Source organism: Panthera onca, chromosome X (genome assembly GCF_046562875.1).
Source record: "Panthera onca isolate mPanOnc1 chromosome X, mPanOnc1 haplotype 2, whole genome shotgun sequence".
NCBI classification, from domain to species: domain Eukaryota; kingdom Metazoa; phylum Chordata; class Mammalia; order Carnivora; family Felidae; genus Panthera; species Panthera onca.
In genome coordinates this window covers 31,372,001-31,394,424 of record NC_138357.1, presented here as the reverse complement: position 1 = coordinate 31,394,424, position 22,424 = coordinate 31,372,001, and the positions used below count along the sequence as shown (strand labels likewise).

Genomic DNA, 22,424 nt, shown 5'->3' with positions numbered 1-22,424 from the left:
TCAAAAGGAACGGCGCTGGCTTCTAGGGGGGGCGTTTTGAAAATTGGGGCGGGGGCCGCCTCACCGATTGCGGTGCTCTACTGGCAATCAATGGGCAAAGGCCAGGCCTCTGCGACGCAGGGGAATGTCCTGCCTCCTTCATGACTTCCATAGATCCTACCAGACACTCGTGTTAATAATAATCATCCGAGTTGAGGGCTTAACTCTGCTCAACTCAAAGACGAACCGGCTTTTGCGCGGTTTCCTGTGCATGAAATTTCCCAGGAACACAACTACCACGTAAATGGAAGGTAGGTCGTATTTTGTTGCATTCGGATCTTCACCAAGAGCCTGTCAACATTTTGAAACCAACCCCTCCTGAGGGTAAAGCCAATGTCACAGAAAACACTGTACTGAACGGGAATGCTTCAGAGGAAACTGATGGCAGATGAGAGCATTTTTTTAATTGGTAGAGATTTTTTTGTTGTTGTTAAATTGGCAAAAAGAGCGAGCGAGGGAGGGAAACAGTACTGTGAGGAAGGAAAAATTACCTCTGCCCTCCAGGATTCTTCTAGCTGGAGTAAGAAGCAAATGGACCGGAGACAAATTAACAGGAGAAAATCAAATTTAATTTCAGGGGCACAGGGAATCCACACACACGTAAGATTCCAAAGACAGCCAGGCAGTGCGAAGTCACCCTGAACTAAGGAGGAGGAAGGAGTCTGAAACTACAAAGGGAAGGGATGCTCACAGGAAGAATGAAAAAGAGCGAACGTGGTAAGTAAATATTGACTGGGTCATCCAGAAACAATGGGACACAGGGAAGATTTTTTTTTTTTTTAATTTTTTTTTCAACGTTTTTTATTTATTTTTGGGACAGAGTGAGACAGAGCATGAACAGGGGAGGGTCAGAGAGAGAGGGAGACACAGAATCGGAAACAGGCTCCAGGCTCCGAGCCATCAGCCCAGAGCCTGACGCGGGGCTCGAACTCACGGACCGCGAGATCGTGACCTGGCTGAAGTCGGACGCTTAACCGACTGCGCCACCCAGGCGCCCCCACAGGGAAGATTTTGATCAACCAGACCTTGCTGAATTCCTCGCTCTCTACCACACCTACTTCACATTATAATGTAGGTAAATATGGCAATGGCTCCCTTCCTGGAGCACGTCCCCAATCTCATTTCTTTGAGGCAGTTTTGGGGGCAAGGTCAAAATTTCTCCCTGCGTCTTCTGGGCCTGGATTGTTTTCAGCTCGGCATAATCTGCGTGACCAAAGTGGCATGTCTTGGGGGCAGTCGGCCTTGGCCCCTACAACACAAGAGGGCACAGTCAAAACTCAATCTCCCTTGCACCTCTGTTCCCAAGCTTCACGTTTCCCTTCCTTGAGGGAACCTGTTGAATAGCTTTTTGGATGTCTCTCCAGGGGAATTATCTCGCTTTTGTTTAAAAGAAAGGCTGGCATGGGGCGCCTGGGTGGCTCAGGTCATGATCTCCCAGTTCATGAGTTTGAACCCCGTGTCCGGCTCTGTGCTGGCGGTGAGGAGCCGGCTTGGGATTCTCGCTCTCTCCTCTCTCTCTCTGCCCCTCCCCTGCTCGTGCTCTGTCTCTCGATAATAAATAAACACTTAAAAACGAGAAAAAAAGAAAAAAGAAAAGAAAAAAATTCAACTGAGTAAATGTAAAGATCAAATTGCCAGCACTCCGTCTAGCAGATAGTAAGGAGCTCCACTGAGCTGCAGGCCGAGGGTTTTAAAGGTGGGGGTGGGTGGGCCGGTATTCTTAGCAAAGAATGCATTGTTTTAGGCAAGGTCACCCCCCTAAGGGGAATGGGAGGGTCCAGCAGCGTTACCTCCAAATGCTGACCAGAAAAGTCCCAGGTTGGTTAAGGACCACATTTCTGGGAGAAGCTGGGAAGCTGCAATCAGCCTGGGTACTAAGTTTTGGTGGGGTTTAACGTAAGCGACTCCATTTTTAACAGAAGGAGGGAACAAAGGGAGGGGGAAACCCACATAAAGGAGTATCTGAGCGTGAAAAAAAAAATGCAAGGAGAGGTGCACAGATGCCTGTCAAGCTCTTACCCCTGAGCGCCTCGAAGCATGTGCAGGGGGCGCCTAAGTCTCTTTAATACACTTCTGTACTGTTTGTCCCAGCTTCTGACAGGTATGTACTACTTCTGTAATTTGCAAAATTCCACAAGGCTAAAGAATAGAAGACAAATTAAGAGAGCAGGCATCAACTAACTTTGGTATAATCATAGCAAGATAGGGGGGTGCCTGGGTGGCTCGGTCGGTTGAGCGTCCGACTTCGGCTCAGGTCATGATCTCGCGGTTGGTGAGTTCGCGTCCCACGTCAGGCTCTGTGCTGATAGCTCAGAGCCTGAAGCCTGCTTCGGATTCCGTGGGTCCCTTTCTCTCTGCCCGTCCCCCGCTCATATTCTCTCTCTCTCTCTCTCTCTCTCTCTCTCAAATAAATAAACATTAAAAAAAATTTTAAAAATCATAGCAAGGTACACTATAATCTGAGAAACATCAGCAAGTCAACTAAAGTAATTTATTGTTTTTAAAAAAAAAAAAAAGCCCAACTGGAGTCACTTGCCCCCCCACCTAGGACAGCAAGCCGAGATTTAGTTTCCACCTCTCCCAGGAATGTGACTTTCTAACAGTCAACCTGAAATGTTTCCCTCAGCACTCGTCATGTAATCTACATGATAAACACCCTGCCATTCCCTTCCGGCACTGCCCACCCCTCCAAAGCAGATGTCCTGGCCTACAGCAATCCTTTCTTTTCTTTTGGTATTAACAATCCCAAGGAGGCTCCAGGCTCTAAACTGTCAGCACAGAGCCCTATGCGGGGCTCGAACTCACGAACCGTAAGATCATGACCTGGGCCCAAGTCAGAGGCTTAACCGACTGAGCCCCTCACGCGCCCCAATTTTTATTTTTATTTTATTTATTTTATTTTTTTTTAATTTTTTTTAACGTTTATTTATTTTTGAGACAGAGAGAGACACAGCATGAACAGGGGAGGGGCAGAGAGAGAGGGAAACACAGAATCGGAAGCAGGCTCCAGGCTCTGAGCCGTCAGCCCAGAGCCGGACGCGGGGCTCGAACTCGCGGACCGCGAGATCGTGACCTGAGCCGAAGTCGGACGCTTAACCGACAGAGCCACCCAGGCGCCCCTATTTTTATTTTAAAGTAATCTCTACACCCCACGTGGGGCTCGAACTTACAACCATGAGATCAGGAGTCGCACGCTCCACCGACTGAGTCCCGCCTCCTCTTTAAAAACTAACCATACCTTTTTAACAGAGAATTCTAGTTTCACATCACGTTCCTTTTCCAAAGTTGGGGATCCTTAACCTGCTCAGTGCTTCTTCACAGACGTTTCAACAAGGGTGCAACAGAAGCAGTAACGTTAGCTTGAGTCTACAAGGCCCCGTGCACATCCAAGACACCGTCAGAAACCGATTTATGGTTAAGATCAACGCACACCAGGTTGTCAATCCTAGCGAATGAATGGGCCGTGGCAGAGTAAAAAGAAGAACACAGCTCATTGTGTTAGCACCCTATCGCGAAAAGACAGAAGGACGGGCAATACATATTCCTGTTCGTCATGTTACCGTTTAACGCACCTGCAGTAAAAAGAAACATAGACTTTTTTACTTTCTGGGTTAAAATAAACCGTCGGCTGGTGATTTCTCCCAGCTCCCAGCTATGAAAAGTGAAACACTTGTTCCTGCCTCTGGCTCACTGGAGCATCTTATTCGTGCTGGGGACAAAAAGAACAGCAGTGCTGGAGACAAGAGCATGTATGTACCCTGTCGTCAGGACGGGTGCCCTTGTGACGCTCACGCAAGCTGCCTTAAAACAAAATGAAAAACAGGAGCGCCTGGGTGGCTCAGTCGGTTAAGCGTCCGACTTCGGCTCGGGTCATGATCTCAAGGCTCGTCGGTTCGAGCCCCGCATCGGGCTCTGTGCTGACAGCTCGGAGCCTGGAGCCTGCTGCGGGCCCTCTCTCTCTGCCCCTCCCCAGCTTGTGCTCTCTCTCGCTTTCAAAAATAAATAAAACATTAAACAAAATGAAAACCAGAGGCACCTGGGTGGCTCAGTCAGTTAGGCGACTAACTGCACGTCAGCTCAGGTCTGGATCTCAGGGTTGTGCGTTTAAGTCCCGCAGTGGGTTCACATGCTGGGCACTGGGCGTGAGGCCTACTTAAAAAAAAAAAAAAAAATTACATATATATATATATATATATATATATATATATATATACATATATATATACATATTTAGATGCCTTTTAGAAAAGGTTTCTTTATTGTCCTGTGTGTCAGTAACTCGTAGAAAATAACTGTATGAAGGGCGCCTGGGTGGCTCAGTCAGTTAAGCATCTGATTTGGGCTCAGGGCGTGATCTCACAGTTTGTGGGTTCGAGCCCTGCATCGGGCTCTGTGCTGACAGCTCAGGGGGCCTGGAGCCTGCTTTGGATTCTGTGTGTGTGTGTGTGTGTGTGTGTCTCTCTCTCTCTCTGCTCCTCTCCTACTCATGCTCTTTCTCTCTCTCAAAAATAAAAAAGAGGGGTCCCTGGGTAGCTCAGTCAGTTAAGCATGCAACTTTAGCTCAGGTCATGATCTCACAGTTCATGGGTTCAAGCCCCGCGTTGGGCTCTGTGCTGACAGCTCGGAGCCTGCTTCGGATTGTGTCTCCCCTCTCTCTCTCAAAAATAAACACTAAAAAAAATGTTTTTTAAGAAGTAAAAAGAAGAAAAAAAAGAACGGAATGAGCCTAAAAGCAACTTGTGTACCTGGGATGTTTTACCCTAAGAGACTACTGACTGCCCCTTTCCTTTTCACTGTTATTATCAATGTGGCTTTTTAAAAAGAGGGACAGGGAGAAATTGGGAATTCTTTTTAACTTAAGAAAATTCTTCTTAAAAACAAAAAAAGAAAATTCATCTTGGGTTCTGGCCAAATCACTCTTAGCCTCCATTCCTTGCCCTCTGAAGCTTACAAAACCACTGAAATGTCCCTATTAGGTGGCATAAGACTGACCTAGATTTGAATCCCGCCTGCCTCCAGCAGCTGTGACCTAGAGCAGGTCAACCTCCCCGTCTCGGTTTCCCCTTCTGCAAAATAATACCTAATCGTAGCACACACAGTGCCTTCGGGGGCGTGGACAGGCTGTCCCAAGATGGACCGCTTCGGCAGGCCAACTCTTTGGAGCTGAGGCAATCGAGACCCCGTGAGCTCAAAAGACACTTTTGCCCCTCCCTTAACAGACACAAAAGAATTTAAATTGAGGGTCTTTTCCTGAATAAGGGCTATTACCGGAGATAAGTTTTATCTGAGTGACGCATCTGTCTGGCAGGACAAACATCTAATTACCAAACATCTGCTCTTACTGCCCCGTGAGCTGCATTCCTTTCCTTTCAAGTCCCAGACCCTACCCCCTTCTGAGTTCAGGATGACATAGATCCCTTGTTTTGCCTGTCTTTGGAATTTCCACGTGTGTGTGGTTCCCTGTGTGTACAAAATTAAATTTGATCTTCTATTAATCTGTCTTATGTCAATTTGATTCTTTTGTTTAAGTATACTTATTTCTTTCTGACAGAGAGAGAGAGACAGAGAGCAAGCACGAGCAGGGAAGGGGCAGAGAATCCCAAGCAGGCTCTACAATGTCATCCCGAGCTGGACTGGGGGGCTGGGGGGAGGGGGGCGGGGGGCAGGGAGCTCGAACTCAGGAACCGTGAGATCATGACCGGGGCTGAAATCCAGAGTTCGGCGCTAAACGGACTGAGCCACCCAGGCGCCCCTCGGGTCAATTTGATTCTTTATCTAGAAGAACCTTGAAGGGGACAGGAAATTCTTGCTGCCCGGAGGTGCTTACCTGTGTCATTGTTCTTTTAATCTTTACAACAACTCCTGGAGGAAGTAACTACAGATCGGGCAACTGAGGCACAGAGAGGTTGGACTTCCCCCAGGTCACACGGCTGGTAAACTGCGGAGCCGAGATGCTAAGGCAGGTTCCAGAGTCCAAACTCTAGCCACCACCACGTACAGCCTCTCCAAAGGAGGGCAGTAAAGGAGGACGTACCTGTTCAAGGATGATTTGAGGATTAAATGAGATCATGTGCGGGAGGGAACCCGATGTTTGACAAGGGCGACGGGTGGCAGCTGTGTGTAATCGGTTTCTTTTCCCCTTGTGCGTTGCGAAACTGGCCCGCCTTCTTCTTGGAGCAGAAAACCAGAGGTCGGAAGGAGGAGAGCCCCGGCCGGGGGAGGAAGCGGCCGAGGTGGAATGTGCAAAGGGGGGGAGGGGGGGGCGGGGGAGGAGAGGTAAACACGAGAGACGAGGCGGTGGGGGGAGCGCTGAAGACTTAGGAACCAAGAAGTGGGGGCGGCGGGGCCCCGGGAGCGTGGGGACTCTCAACGGCAAACAGAACCGGGCCCTCCGCAGCGCGCGCGGTGCAGGGGCGAGGCCTCAGCCCGGGGCGGCCTCCCCGCCCAGTCCCGGCCCCGAGGCCGGCGCGGGCGAGGACCCGGCTTCCCGTCCCGGCCGCGGCCCGCCCCGTTGCCGGGCGGGGCCCGATCCGCCCGCCGCGCCGGGAGCCGCAGCCCCGCGCCACGCGGTCCCCACGGGCCGGGCCGGGCGGCCGGGGCGCGATGGCGACGTGGCGGCGGGACGGCCGGCTGACGGGCGGCCAGCGGCTGCTGTGCGCCGGCGTGGCGGGGGCGCTCAGCCTGAGCCTCACCGCGCCGCTCGAGCTCGCCACCGTGCTGGCCCAGGTCGGCGCCCGGCGGGGCCGGGCCCGGGGGCCGTGGGCCGAGGGGCTCCGGGTGTGGCGCGCCGAGGGGCCCCGGGCCCTGTGGAAGGGGAACGCGGTGGCGTGCCTGCGCCTCTTCCCCTGCAGCGCCGTGCAGCTCGCCGCCTACCGCAAGTAAGCCGGGGTAGGGTAGGGGCGGGGCGGGCCCGGGAGCCGGAGCCGGGAGGCCGCCGCGGCCGGACGCCGCCCTGCTGCCCGGGCCCGCGCTCGGGGCAGGGGGGGGGGGGGGGCGCGCCCGGGAGCGGGGGGAGGGGGCGCAGCCTCCTTCCGGATCGCGTGCGAGCCCCTCGGGGCACTTCGGCCGGGACGCGGGCCCCCGGGACATACTCTGGGGCTCCCTGCCCCGCCAGGCGCCGTTTTGTGGGGGCGCGGCCCCCGCCCGGAGAGGCTCACCGGTGTCGGACGGGCGAGGACGTGGAATGGGGCAAAAGCATCTCCAGAGAGGTGGCTCCAAACCATTCCCACCGTCCACCGACTTGGAAAGTTCCGTGCACCGACTTGCAGAGTTCGCCTTGGGCTGCCTTAGGAGAGACCCCGTGGAAGGGGTGTCTGCGCGGTGCTGCAGTTGTGAGCAAAGCCCGCCGAAGAAAGTGCTTGGTTAGGGGGAGGTGCCACAAAAGGCCACAGATTTCTGCCCGCCCCCGAAGCTTGCCTTTTGGGCTCACCAGAGGCTGCAAACAGGCCCCTCAACTTACTGTCTCGCCGCACCCTCTGCCCACCGGCCTCCTCCTTTGGGTTTTTTTCACCTTCTCCAACAAGAGCTGCTTTTTTTTTTTTTTTTTTTAATGTTTGTTTTTGAAACAGAGAGAGAGAGCGACTCGGGGAGGGATAGAGACAGCCGGAGGAGACCTAGAATGTGAAGCACGCTCCAGGCTCTGAGCTTGTCAGCACGGAGCTGGAGGCGGGGCTCGAACTCCCGAACTGATCGTGACCAGAGCTGAAGTCGGAGGCTTAACCCACTGAGCCACCCAGGCGCCCTCAACAGCTGCTTCTTAAGGAAACTTATCGAAACATGTAAATACCAGATGAGTCTTCAAAGCTTCCTCAGAGCTCAGAGATATTTGCATTTTAACTGAAAACAAGCTTAAAAGAATGAAATGGTACTGATGGAATTTCAGGAAGAGGGGATGTTTCTGTACTTGGGTTGGGATGGTCCCTGTGTTCCTCATTCCGTGGCGCACAGTGCCAACTCCGAAGACTGGCCTTGGCTCTGAATTAGACAAACAGCTCACAGTCTTGACCACACAGTTGAAGCCTTGGAGGCGAACAGCCAGGATTTTTGCCTTTTTTCTGGGAGGCCCGGCTTACCTGGCAGCTGACAAGCCAGATGGAATCATTCTTCTCATTGAGTCTCTAGCGTGCATGACCTAGGCTTGGGAGAAGTTACCTTCTCTACCCCTGGGGAGGAAAGGTAGTGAGATCCTGGGGCATTTCTCTCAAGGCTCTCTTGCGACATCTGGCCTGATGTCTGTAAACAGTTCTCTGAGGGTTTTTTTTTTTTTTTTGTAAGTTTTATTTATCCTGAGAGAGAGTGTGCAAGCGGGGGAGAGAATCCCAAGCAGGCTCCCTACTGTCAGTGCAAAGCCCGACACAGGACTCGAACTCAAGAAGCTGGAGATCATGACCTGAGCGGAAGTCAGACACTCAACTGACTGAGCCACCCAGGCGCCCCAGTTATCAGAGTTTTAATGACTCCAGTCCTCCCTACTTCCCTCCATTCTCCACAAAGTGGTATGGAAGTCTTACTTTGGAATGTGTACCAAGGAGAAGGGGGTGGAACTTTGAAGGCTGGTTGAAGTATTGTCAGCTGTTCTGGGGACAGCCTTCCTCTGACAGACCTTTTCCTCTGTGGGAGGTTCTTCTAGCTGGACTAAGAAATTGACGTGAAACAGATTAAGGGGAGAAAGCCAAACTTAATTTCCTATGTATGTTCGGGAATACACACACACACACACACACACACACACACACATACACACACACACACACACACATATGAGATTGCAAAGACTGGCAAAATGAGGTAGAGATGTCACTCCAAACTAAGAAGAAGGAGGTGTGTAGGGGTCTGGGACTAAGAGTTAAATGTTTGGTGAACAAGTGTTTGCTGGGCCACTCAGAAACAAGGGGACTTAGGAATTTTTTTATTACTTTTAAAGTTTTTTATGCATTTATTTATTTTTGAGCGACAGAGCATGAGTGGGGGGAGGCAGAGAGAGAACAGAACCTGAAGCAGGCTCCTGAAGATGGCGAAGTCTGCCCTTGGCCTCGGCACCACCTAGTATGTATAGACATCACTGGATTTTTTTTTTAACAGCACCATTGAGACATTGACCTATAAAAAGTGTATATGTTTAAGGTGTACGACTTGATGTTTTGATGGACGTTGTGAAACGATCGCAATCAAGCTAACCAATATATCCATCACCTCTACATTGTGTGTGTGCATGTACACGCACACATTGGATTTCTACAATTCCTGCCTCCTGCCCTGTAAGGTCCATAAGGTGGGAAGCATTGTGCCCATTTTACAGATGCAGAATTGGGCTCAGACTGGCCGCACCACTCCTCAGTGATCGAGCGGAGAGCCCCGTCACCTGACCTTCTGCCTCCAGATCTATTACTCTATTACATCACGCTGCCTTTCTGTCTGCATTCATCTGACATTAATTTAGCCAGGCTTCATTCAGTACCCGCTGTGTGCGTAATGCTGGGGCCACGCAAAGATAGAAGAGTAAGACTAGTGTGTCTGTAGCGTGTGGCTGAAATGCTATAGAAATTCACGCTTCTGGGGCGCCTGGCTGGCGCAGTCGGTAGAGCGTGCAACTCTTGATCTCGGAGTTGTGAGTTCCAGCCCCACGTGGGGTGTAGGGATTACTTAAAAATAAAATCTTAAAAAAAAAAAAAAAAAAAGAAAAAGAAATTCACACTTCTGATGAGGAGAAGATGTGAAGACTTCACAGAGGAAGAAAGCCATCTGAGTTTGGCCCTGGGAGAACGAGGAGGAATCTGCCGGCAAAGATGGGGAGAAGGAGGTTGCAGGTCATGTCAAGAGCAAAGGCACAGAGGCGGGGAGGCATGTAGCATTGCTGGGACACAAGGTGGGTCTGCAGCAGTAATGGGAAGTACAGCCAGAAAAACAGGTTAGAATGAGACCTCAGAGTGCCAGGTTAAGAAGTCTGGTTCCGCAGGGCCAAGGTTAGGCGTGGGAGATTTTTGAGGAGGTGTGGGGGCGGGGGGGGGTGATGATGAAAGCAACTCCACGGGAATTACTGTCACCTGGTGGCAGGACCAGTTAGGGACCTGTTGCACTAGTTCGTGTAGCAGCTGAGGGCACCTGAGACAGGCTGGTGACTGGGAGAGGAAGAAAGAGATAGTTACCCGGGCTAAGTTTGCTAATAATTTTTCCTGCGCGATTATTTTCTTTCTGGAAACCAAAAGGAAGTGTTTCAGTGAGTGGCTAGGCATAGAAAGCCAAGTGGTTGATTAATCATGGTGCCATCCTTCCTACACAAAGATGATACCTTTGGCCCAGCATCCTACTGACTCATCTCTACTCTTTCCTGGCCATGAGTTTGTGAAAACAGTTGGCGGAGGTTAATGGTATAGCCTATGATCGTGGGTTTGAACGAAGCGTAAAGCATCCAGAATGTTCAGGAAATGGAGCGGTTAATTGACTTGCCCCCCGATAGAATTAATGGCAGAGTTGGAGCTTGAACCCGGGTCTTCTGGCTCCTTAGTCCAGGGCTCTGCCCACCATCGTCTGTCTGCTCACTTGGATTTCTGATCAAAAGTCCACTCCATGGTCTTTTAGGAGCGAGGTCCTTGCAATAAATAGTACGTAACACAGTAGATGGCTTTCAAATACATCAAATAGTAGATGCTCATCCAACTTTACTCCACGACTCCTCGTCTAGCTGTATAAACATTGGCCTGGACTGAACACTGAAATAGTTCATAACCAACACCACCTCTTTATTGTAGAACCACGTCATGAGCTTGGGTCTGGCTGATAAGCTATGTTAGGTTGAAGCTCTACCTACTTATGTCCAGGGTGTGTGAAATACCGTTGGGGCTGAAAGGCAAGGGTCACTGCTGTTCACCAGCTTACCCAGTCTCCCTGGGAAAAGCTTCTGTGCTTGCGTGGGAATTGAGCTGGGGGAGGAGAGCAGAAAGGGGGCCGCTGCCGCCCCAGGCAATCAGACAAGAGCTTAAGCTGATGTCATCGATGGCCTATCAGGGTTGCCTGCCTTGACTCTGCAATTCTAAAGGGGAAGGATTGGTGGTCATTGCCTGTTCAGATGGTAAGAGTCTGAGAAGAAAGGACTCCTTCCTCTGGTTCCTTTTAATTTTGGAGATTTGAGAGGAAGACCCTCCTTTGTGAACCAGACTGATCAAAGACAAGGTTCCTATTCCTAGTCTGTCAAGGTATTCAGTGAACCAAGGGCCTGTTTCCCCTCCTGTTGCCCCGTGGGTCACTGCTTTGGCAGGACTGTTGAGCTCTGTTAGGACCTATGCTGAGCACTAGCACCGTGTCTGGCACGTTGTAGATGTTCAATAAATGGGGAATGAATGAATTCAGGCCCCGGAAGTGGCCAAGTGGGATAGGGAAAACGGTGAGGCAATGAGAATGAATGGTGTTTCTTTTGGCATTTCAAACTCCCACCTTCGTCTAGATCCGTTCCAGCTTGCCGTGGGCCGCCCTTCCGGTCGAGCATTTCCATTTCCTCTGTCCCCCCCTGCCCCTCCTCAGGGTCCCCTCCAACCTGACTAGCCTGGGGAGAAAAAAAAAAGGGAGGAACAAGGAAGTGTCCACGCCATGAAACAAGTCAATGGTCCCTTGGCGAATGCCTGCTGTAGTTACTGCGACTTTCAAAAGCAGCTGGTTGGGGCGCCTGGGTGGCTCCGTCGGTTGAGCGCCCGACTTCGGCTCAGGTCATGATCTCACAGTTCATGAGTTCGAGCCCCGTGTCGGGCTCTGTGCTGACAGCTCGGAGCCTGGAGCCTGCTTCGGATTCTGCGTCTCCGTCTCTCTCTGCCCCTTCCCCGCTCATGCTCTGTCTCTGTCTCTCAAAAATGAATAAACATTAAAAAAAAATTTGTACAAAAGCAGCTGGTTAACTCACGAGTGTTTCTTTTGTTTTTTACGTTTTCCATTAGTGCGGTTAAGGCAGGTTGACAAAATGAAGTTAAGACTTTCCTACAGTTTGAAGGAGATGCTTTTAATCAATGAGTGTTTACCTGGGTGCCAAGGAAACCTTCCTGGAACGTCTTCAGTGACTTCAGGACATGCCTCTTTGCGGGAGATTTAAAAGCCAAAGTACTGAGGATGCTCTCGTTGTTAAAAAGATAACAATAATTTTATTTTAGCCTAGCCCCGTTCACTTTCCTTTCAGTCAAACCCTTGATATTTCTCTCCCTCTCCCCTACCCCATTCTCTGGCAGAGAATATTATTTTTCCTGGTCTCCAAGCGCTTTTTGATTTTGTCCTCATCAGCAAGGAGTAAAATTCCTTTGCTTCCTGGCCAGGGAATGGGTACTGTGTGAAAGTCCCTTTATAACCATTTCTGCCAAGGTAGGCCCTCATGACTAGGGGATGCACTGCTTCCAAAAAGGGGCGCCTGGGTGGCTCAGGCGGTTGAGCATCTCTGACTCTTGGTTGCAGCTCGGGTCGTGATCTCACGGTTCGTGGGTTCAAGCCCCGCGTCGGGCTCTGCGCTGACAGCACTTGGGATTCTCTCTCTCTCTCTCCCGCCTGCTGTCTTCCTCTCTCTCAAAATAAATAAATAAGCTTTAAAAAGTTAAATAATAAACAAGTAAATAAAGGGGGGGAGAGAGAGAGAGACTGTAACACAGTAGCTTTCTGGTTGGCATTTGGAAAAGTCCACCCAAAGCCATTTTGGACTCCATTATAAAACTGTAGAGAAACACAAACCCCGTGTGCCCGCCGCGCGGAAGTAACAGTACGAGCGGCAGTATGAAAGTATAAAAGATACTTCAAGTATCTTCTTTGTTTTAATACAAGAAAATACAATATTACAGAGAAAGCTGGAGTCCTGTTCATTCTCATTCCCAGCCCCTTCCCCCCCCCCTCCACCTTCCTGGAGGTCTATTTTACACATTTTTATATGTATCTACGCCTCTCAATGAATGATACAAGGTATGATTTTCATGGGTGTGTTTTGCAGTGTAAATAGTTTCCTAATTGTCGTACACTGGAAGTCAGCCTGCGACTTGCGTTCTGCGCTCAACTTCATGCTTTCAGGATTATCCACGTGAATACATAGTTGCAAAGTCATTTTAACTACAGTATCCATTGTATGAGCATGCTACAATTTATCTCCCTATGAATGGGCTTGTAGGTTGACTTTTCACAGCAACAGTGTCGTATGTGTCCTCACATGTACATGTGCAGGAGTTTCCCCAGGGGATGTGCCTAGAAATGGAATTTCTGGGGCGAAAGGCTTTCTTTCAGTTGTGCTAGATACTACAAAGGGGCTGTACCAAATTTACATTCCTTTTTTAAAAATGTTTATTTATTTTCAAAGAGAGAAGAGGGAGAGGGGCACCAGGAGGGACAAAGAGAATCCCAAGCAGGCTCTGCACTGTCAGCACAGAGCCTGATGTGGGGCTCGATCCCATGAACCGTGAGATCATGACCTGAGCCGAAGTGGGATGCTCAGCCGACTGAGCCACCCAGGCGCCCCCCCCCCCCATTTACATTTCTACCAGCAGTGGGTGAACATTCCTGTTTCCCCAGGTCCTCACCATCACTTCATATTCTCAGACTATTTCATCTTTGCCAATCTGCGAGGGGACAAATGGTACCTTGTTTTTACTTGTCGTTTCCCAGACAATGAGTGGGGTAACACATCTTCTCTTATAATTGTTCAACCAATACATTTTTAAAACTCAACTATAGGGGGCACAGGGGTGGCGCCTGGCTGGCTCAGTCGGTAGAGTGTGTGACTCCTGATCTCGGCATTGGAAGTTCAAGCCCCACATTGGGCACAGAGCTTAGTTTAAAAAAAAAAAATCAACCACTGGGGATGCCCCAAGTTATCATTTCAAGGGATTCGTTTAAGTTTCAACAGAACCAAAGGGGCACATTCCAGTATTTACCAAATACTCCTATTCATTTACACCCCACTGGCAAGCCGGGGTTGACAGGCAGATAACAGGGGGGAAATGCTTAAAATGAAGTGAGAAGAGGGGCACCTGGGGGGGCTCAGTCAGTTGAGCATCTGACTTGATTTCAGCTCAGGTCATGATCTCACAGTTGGTGAGTTCGAGCCCCTCATCGGGGCTTGGTGCTGACAGCACAGAGCCTGCTTGGGATTCTCTGTGCCTCTCCCTCCCTCCCCACTCCCCGCCCCTGTCCCAACTCGGGCTCTCTCTCGCCAAATAAAGAAAGAAACTTTCAAAAAATAAAATGGGTTTTAAAAAAATGAAGTGAGAAGAACTTAGGGTAGACGTCAAGAAGAGGGTTGGACGGCTCCTCGCAGCTAACTAGAATTCTACAGATATAGTAGAATCGGATGTGCTATTCATTCACCCTAATACATTAGTATAGTACTTTTCACTTCGGAAAACCTTTCCAAATGCTGGGAGATAATACAAGAAATTATAGAGAGCACTCTAGCACAATCCATTAGCCGACACTCTTGGGCTTTTCCCCCTTTTGTCTCCTAGGTTTGTCGTGCTGTTCACAGATGACCTGGGCCATATTTCCCAGTGGAGATCTATCATGGCCGGGAGTCTCGCAGGCATGGTTTCCACTGTTGTGACCTACCCTACAGACCTCATCAAAACCCGGCTGACTGTGCAGAACCTGCTGGAACCATCTTACCGAGGGATCTTCCATGCTTTTTCTACCGTCTATCAACAAGAAGGGTTCCTAGCCCTTTACCGAGGGGTTTCCCTTACTGTTCTAGGTAAGATGGAACTTTTCACCTTGTCCAAGAAAAGACTGCGTTCTGTGATATGTATGAACGTACCGTATACAGTTGCTCGTAACCAGTTAAATGCAGCTTTTTGAGGTCGTGGTCACATGGATCCAATCCATATAGAGCCAGTTAGCTTGGTTCTATTCCATAGCTATACGCCCCACTTGCAACTTTGGCCTGTCACACCCCAGGGCGGGAAGGAGGAGACAGTGGAGGTGGCTCAGCCCAAACTGATAGGAAGGCAACCCCACGCACCCCATCTGACTGCGGGGAGGCGTCTCAGCCTGCACCCATGGGCACGCACGACCAGGGCAATAACTGGAGCTTCTGTGGTCTTGGGAACCTTTGCCAGGGCTACAGACGCACGAGTCGCCCGTGTCCCCCAGTTGCCAGACGCAGCCGACTTTCACCCATTATCTGACCTTTGTTGCAGCGTTCGAGGAGACTGGCCACCCCTTCTTCCGGAAACTTGGCTTCTAGGACCCTACCGGCTTCTGGGTGTCTTCCCCAGAAGACACTCTCCCCGGGGCTCCTTCCTTACCTTTCTTTCCACCCTCCATCCCCTCCCCGGGAGGCCTCAGCTAAGCCAGTGGCTTAAACAGGCATCATCATACTCTAATGACCCCCAACGTCACCTCTGTAATAACAGAGACTAACGGTTCCCCTGCTGCTTCCTGTGGCTCAAGCAGGAAGAAATTTACAATCGAAGAAATTTACAATCGCCTCAGCTCCGCTCCTCTCACTGCTGTGGCTTCAGTCAGCGCATACCATCGACTCGACCCCTCCACTCTCAGTCTGTCGTCCCCCTCCTTCCCTGCACCCGCTGCGCTCATCCTCCCTTCCCCGCAGACATGAGCAAGACGCTCCCACCTGGTCCCAGGCCCGGGTCTCTCCTGCCTACACTGAAATTAGCCCTTTCACCACCCCCATGCCGCTGTCCTCCTTTAGAGCCTTCACTGATGGGCGCCTGGGTGGCTCAGTCGTTAAGCACCTGACTTCGGCTCAGGTCACCATCTCACAGTTCGTGGGTTCGTGTAGCACATCGGGTGAGCTCGAACCCCACTTCAGGTGAGCCCTGCTTCTCTCTCTGTCTCTCTCTCTCTGCCCCTCGCTCACTTGCGCCCCACCCCCTCTCAAATAAACAGATAAAGCCTTCACTGACTTCTGAGCTACAGGGGAAAGCCCCCACGGCCCATCCCACCTCCTCTCCTGCCCCGCCTCCACCTGCACTCACTCTCCAACCATGCAGAAAAACCTGCAGTTTCCTGGAAACCCCTCTCCCTCTGTACCTGCTGTTCCCTCTGCCTGGACTGCCTGTCCTCTCTCCTGATGTCTGGCGAACTCCTACTCAATCCTCAAGACCCAGTGGAAAAGTTCTCTTTTCTGTGAAATCCTTCCTGATCCCCCTAGGCAAAATTACGAGGATCGTCATGTGCCTAAAGAACTTTGTATAACCCACCGCCCCCCCCCGCCCCGCCCCCCCCAATTATGGCGCATATCCGCTGCCTGTCCCCTCCACTAGAGGGTGAGTATCTCTAGGAATTAGCCTACTCTTTGTGTTTACTCCTCTTTGTATTCCCAGCAGCTGACATAGGGCCCAGCATATGACAAAGTCCACAAATATTTTCTGAATGAAGGTAAATGCGGGGTTGGTGCTTCATGTTTAATGTGTTTATTAAATAAATATTATTGCATTTTCCTAAAGGCAAGCAACCCCACTGATGCTATCCCTTCTTTTAAATCTCATTTGAAGGAAATGTAGTACCTCTGTAAACTTAAGATAGCTCCCAAAGTTTCTGGAAGACCAGTCCCTCCTAACCACTTCCAAAACCTGATTAAGTGCCACTCACTGACTTTTTCTTTAGGGGAGTGATTTTTTTTCCCCCAAGATTTTATTTTTAAAAATTTCTAACACCCAACCATCCAGATGCTACAATTAACTTTTTTGCTTTATCATCTATCTGTCCATCCCTCTGGCCATTCACCAGTCCATCTTCCATAATTTTTGATGATTTCCATGTAATTTCCAAACATCGAGGCACTTCACCCCTCAACCCGTTCAACATTGTGTAATCATTATCTAGAGTTCAATATTCATTTGTGGTTCCTTGTAATGTAAAATTTACGTAAAGGGCGCAAACCTTTAGTGAACCATCCCATGCGTTTTGACAAATAACACAGCCCCTATCAAAATGTAGCACATTATCACCACCCAAGAAAAGTTCCTTCCTATTGTTCTGGTGGGAGGGATTTTATTTATGTATTTTTAAAAATTTTTTTAATGTTCATTTTTGAGAGAGAGAGAGAGTGCAAGTGGGGCAGAGAGAGAGGGAGACACAGAATCCGAAGCAGGCTCCAGGCTCTGAGCTGGCAGCACCGAACCCGACATGGGGCTGGAACGCAGGAACCTTGAGATCCTCCTCTGTCATCTGAGCTGAAAGTCGGACACTTAACCAACCGAGCCAGCCAGGCGCCCCTGGTGGGAGGGATTTTAACAAGCCCAGGGCCATCCTGTTTACTTCACCAGGCTTCCCCACAGGCATTTCTGTTCTCATGCCAGTGTTGCCAGAGACAGAAGCAGCCTCTTCCTGGCCTCGTTTTGCAGGTGCTCTCCCGTTCTCTGCCGGCTCCCTTCTCGTTTACATGAACCTGGAGAGAATCTGGAATGGACCCCGAGATCGGTTCTCTCTCCTCCAGAACTTTGCCAATGTCTGCCTGGCCGCTGCAGTAACCCAGACCCTCTCCTTTCCTTTCGACACAGTGAAGAGAAACATGCAGGTGAGGGGTTATGTTGGGGGCGCGTCACGTACGAAGGGGCGCCTTGATGTGGGCTGCAAAGAACACTGATCCTGAGTGATGCCGGGTCTCCAGGGCGCTCGTCACCACTCACGAAAATCCTGTGCAACCCCACGCACCCTCCTCCCCGCATTTCTGCTACTAACCTCAGGGCTAGTGGCCCGAGCCAGGTCACCTCCCTGTTCCCATATACTGCTTTTGTAGGTCTTTGTCAAAGCCTCCAGATGAGGCCCACTTTTCTTTCCTCTCTTCCTCAAAGCTGCCTCAATGAGGGAGACTGGAAAGAACCAAAATCAGTTTAGTTTAGTTTATTTATAATAATGCACATGGATTATAGAAAATTTGGGAGGGGCGCCTGGGTGGTTCAGTTGGTTAAGCATCCAACTTTGGCTCAGGTCATGATCTCATGGTTTGGGATTCTCTTGCACTCACTCTCTGCCCCTCCTCTCTCTCTCTCTCTCGCTCTCTCTCTCTCTCAGAATAAATAAATAAACTTAAAAAAAAAGAAAATTTGGGAAATACAGAAAAGTATAAAAAAGAAAACAATAATTACCTATAAACCCAGCACCTATGCACTATGATTAATAGTTTTCCTGCATGTTTGTGTGTGTGTGCATGTATATATGTGTGTGTATGCATAAATGTATATGATACATGTATATGGAAAGTTGGGTTTTTTTACAAACTTGTGTCCCTACCACATATAAAAATTAATATCCTACTTTGTTCACTTATTATATAATGGATATTGCCCCAGGCCATCAGCTATTGAAAACGCCTTTTTAAATTTTCACATAATATTCCATTATATGGGAGCGCCTGGGTGGCTCAGTCGGTTGAGCGTCGGACTTCGGCTCAGGTCATGATCTCATGGTTCATGGGTTCGAGCCCCGCATCGGGCTCTGTGCTGACAGCTCGGAGCCTGGAGCCCACTTTGGATTCTGTGTTTCCCTCTCTCTGTGCCCCCCCCCACTTGTGCTCTCGCTCTCTCTCTCAAAAGTAAATAAAATGTAAAAATATTCCATCATGTGGATGTGCCATAGATTTTTTTTTTTAATGATGATTTATTCTTGCAAAGTTCTTGAGGCTAGAATTTTAATATCAAGTTGATGCCAGGGCCAGGCCCCATTTGAAGGCTTTGGGGTGGATCCTTCCTTGTCTCTTCCAGCCTCTGGTCGCTTATTCCTTGGTCTGTGGCTGCATGATTCAATCTCTCCCTCCATTGTGCCATAAATAACAACTTCTTGGTTTTTAAATATTTAGGCTATTTCTAATTTTTCCGGGTGATAACGTTACAGTGAAAACCTTTGTATTTTTTTCACATCTGTGATGACACCCTTTAGCTCTATTCCTACAAATCGACTTACAGGTCTCACGATAAAAATAATGGTAAGGCTCTTTTGCTTTTTTAAGTTTGTTAGTTTGTTTATTGTGGGGGGGGGGGAAGACAAGGAAGGAGCATCCTAAGCGGGCTCCACACGGCCAGAGGAGCCTTATGTGGGGCTTGAACTGACGAACTATGAGATCATGACCTGAGCTGAAACCAAGAGTCAGATGTTTAACCAACTGAGCCACCCAGGTGCCCCCCCTTTTAAGTTTGTCTGTTTATTTATTTATTTATTCATTTATTTATTTTATTTTTAAAATTATTTTTATTTTTTTATACTATAAATCGGGGTAAGATGCATTAGAAGTAGGTATTCGGGGGTAAACCTGATTATCTTTTTCCCTGGTATGGAAACCTTCTTGATAACAGATGCACAGAGCTTCAACAAGAAGCTTTAAAATAAACGCAAAGTCATGATGGTTATTGGAAAAAAAAAAAAAAAATCCCAAAGAGGTAATTGCATGGGTTTCATAAAGTATGATCAGCATCCAGTTATGAATAACATCATAAATATCACCCAAAGATATAGGAAGTGAATTCTTAGGGTTGCGGTCAAAGTTTTATTTTACAGGCATTAATAAACATAATAATACCCGGTCCACCCTGCTTAAAAAAAAAAAATGAACTCCCAAGACAGAACCACAGGCTGCTGTTCCATGGCAACATGCATTGCTTCCTCTGGCCATTAGATGTCGCTGCAGTAAACGGGGCATTTCTGAGCACTCAGGATCTTAGCCTTGCAGGTAGCGATCTCTGTCCAGTTAACAACCTCTTAATCCCTGCTTGAAATCCACCTTCAGTTTGGAGGATAGGGAGCCTAGAAACAACAGGCTAACTCGAAACTCTGTTGTGGTGGTTTTTTTCCCCCGCAAGGCACACGATCCACATTCTCCAAGACAAAGCTTCGGTAGCAGTCCCCCCCCACCCCCCGCGGGAGCCTGCCAGTTTTGCCAGTGGAATTTATAAGGAGGGGACTTTGCCTGGGAGCCAGGCTGCCCTGAACTGAGGACACTTAATGGTAATGTTTGCGTTCCGCTGGCTTTCCTCCTGGAGCTGCCTGTCAGGAAGCGAATCCACATCAGGTGTCTGTTAGATAATCAGCTGGATGGGGAATTTTCTCAACTCCCACACTGACTGGCCACTTTATCTGAATGTCTCGTTCTCCTAATATGCTTTTGTCCAGATACACACACACACACACACACAATCTGCGCATCTAATGCCATATCAGGTTGTAACGCTCTCGAACATTAATGAGAATGATCAGAAGTCTCGTTTAACCAGCTGAACCCTTCCTTCACCATGCTTCCATTCATTTTTATTCCTTTCTCTTTTTCTCGCCCTGGCCCCTGGCTGGCATGCTAGGGAATGGAGAGGTGAATAAATTATGAATGTGCATGTTTTGATGCAGTGGTTTCTGGTGGGAAGGGGGGGTCAGCCCTGTGCACAAATGGCACTCTTCAGTGCATCATGGCTCAAGCTCTTGCAGGCACAGCCTGTCCTTTTCATCTTCATTCTCCCTCACGTGGCCCAGAACGTGGGCCTGAAATGTGTATTTCAAGGCAGCACTTAGTGTACTGAGAGAATAAGTGGCACAGGGAAGATATTGACAGAGACTAATCCGTCTAATTAATCTGTGGGCCCTTAATAAAGGCCAGGGACGGAGTCCTAAGCAAAAGGTTCTCTGGACAGGTGCCTGTGGAAGAGAGAGGGAGACCGGCTGCCCTGACACTCGAGGGAGCAGCTGAGAACATGGGAGCCTTGGAACCTGGCGGGCCCTCTGAGAGGGTCAGGTGGGAGGCACCAGGCACCAGCTTGGTGTCGCCCCCCCCCCCCCCCCACCGCCCCACACCCAGCCCAGAATCTCTGACACCCTCCCCCGCGGCCCATGTTAGGTGTCTCCGTTTCATCAAATATAAAACCGAGTGCCTGCCTGTTGCTCTGTACCCCGGGGGACTTTGACCCCATCAAGGCTCACAAGGCAAGCAGGATTGGGCCAGGTCAGCATTTGAACTGAAAGTACATAAACTGAAGGACAAAGGTGGTATCCGAGTGGCACAGCTGACCGAGCAGAATACACAGGGTCCCTGAGCGAAGAGAGGCCCCGGGCTGTTCAAACAGAGACGCTGAACCCACCCGAGACGCTTAACGCCTCAGGCTGCCTTCACCAAACGGGGCGCGCCGTCACTTGGTCCGTCCCCTCCCGGCACAGCCCTGTCCTCCTGGGTCTCACACGTGTTCAGCCCCGACCCACGCTCCTCGCGGCCCGCCGCGCGTGGTTATCACCTGTATACACTGTCGCCTCTAATGTAATCTGTATCAAACCGACCTCTCCTTCCCCTGCAACTTTGTGCCCAGGGCTTCCATTTCAGTCCCCCCACCCCCCACCCCCAGTCACCCGGACTGGAATTCCAGAAGTTGCTGCTCACGCTCCCTCTTCCCCTCCCCCAGGCAACCTTGAGTCCAGTTGGTTCCCACCCTGGTCTTTTTGTCGCGGTCCCTGCCCTAACCTAGGACCTTGTCAGCTCCTGCCCAGGCTATGGCAGCAAATCCTCTAACTGGTCTCCAGGATTAAATCCAAAAATGGGAGGGCGCCTGGGTGGCTCGGTCAGTTGGGCGGCTGACTTTGGCTCAGGTCATGATCTCGCAGCTCATGAGTTCGAGCCCCGCGTCGGGCTCTGTGCGGACGGCCTGGAGCCTGCTTCAGATTCTGTATCTCCTCTCTCTGCCCCTCCCCTGCTCACGCTCTCTCTCTCTCTCTCTCTCTCTCTCTCAAAAATAAACATTAAAAAAAATGTTTAATCTAAAAATGATCATAAGCATCGAACACTAACGTAGCAGGCACTGTGCCAAAAGTACTTCAGGCTCATTATCTCATTTCATCCTTAACAACGACCCTACGAGGTGGGTACTGTTCATATGAAGCCCATTTGACAGATGAGAAAACAGAGGCACTGAAAGGTCCCAGGGCACCTGGGTGGTTCAGTTGGTTAAGCGTCCGACTTTGGCTGCGGTCATGACCTCACGGTTCAGTTCGTGAGTTCAAGCTCCGCACTGGGCTCTCTGCTGTCCGCACGGAGCCTGCTTCAGATCCTCTGTCCCCTTCTCTCTCTGCCCCTCCCCTGCGTGTTCTCTCTCTCTCTCTCTCTCAAAATAAATAAACTTTAAAAAAAAAGAAAGAAAGAAAGGTCCTGCAGCCTGCCCAAGTAACTGAGCTGTGATTGAAGACCAGGTAGTGGCTCAGTCGTGAAGCACCTGACTTTAGATCAGGTCATGATCTCACGGTTCACTCCCTGCTTTGGGTAAAAAAAAAAAAAAAAAACAAGCCCTACTTCCCTCTCCCTCCCTCTCCCTCCCTCCCTCTCTCTCTCTCTCTCTCTCTCTCTCTGCCCCTGGCTCACTTGCGCACCCCCCGCCTCAAAAAAAGACCAGGTAGAGGTAGCTTGTCTCCAGGGTCAGTACTCATTTCAGTCCCTCCAGCCCAGCCCAGCC

At 49.9% G+C, this 22,424-nt stretch overlaps 1 protein-coding gene and 1 long non-coding RNA gene across 7 annotated transcripts in view; one reads left to right on the top strand and one right to left on the bottom strand.

Annotated features, from left to right (window-relative positions):
• Positions 1 to 1,017: 1,017 nt before the first annotated feature.
• Positions 1,018 to 7,664, bottom strand: LOC145713914 (uncharacterized). Of its 5 annotated transcripts, none has more exons than XR_014136720.1 (4): positions 7,197 to 7,664; positions 5,867 to 6,206; positions 3,278 to 3,611; positions 1,018 to 1,288 (listed from the first exon to the last, which is right to left on the bottom strand). It is a non-coding gene; the product is annotated as an uncharacterized LOC145713914 (long non-coding RNA). The 5 variants fall into 5 exon arrangements; XR_014136723.1 differs by having other exon boundaries at positions 5,867 to 6,073; positions 7,197 to 7,659; XR_014136721.1 differs by lacking the exon at positions 7,197 to 7,664 and adding an exon at positions 6,732 to 6,845.
• Positions 6,634 to 22,424, top strand: part of SLC25A43 (solute carrier family 25 member 43) — a 34,598-nt gene continuing 18,807 nt past the window's right edge. For both annotated transcript variants that reach the window (XM_081792735.1, XM_081792736.1), the window contains exons 1-3: positions 6,634 to 6,917; positions 14,496 to 14,737; positions 17,355 to 17,527. In XM_081792735.1, the coding sequence (XP_081648861.1) occupies positions 6,643 to 6,917; positions 14,496 to 14,737; positions 17,355 to 17,527 (690 nt within the window). In that variant the 5' untranslated portion in view covers positions 6,634 to 6,642. The remainder of the gene's footprint in view (positions 6,918 to 14,495; positions 14,738 to 17,354; positions 17,528 to 22,424) is intronic.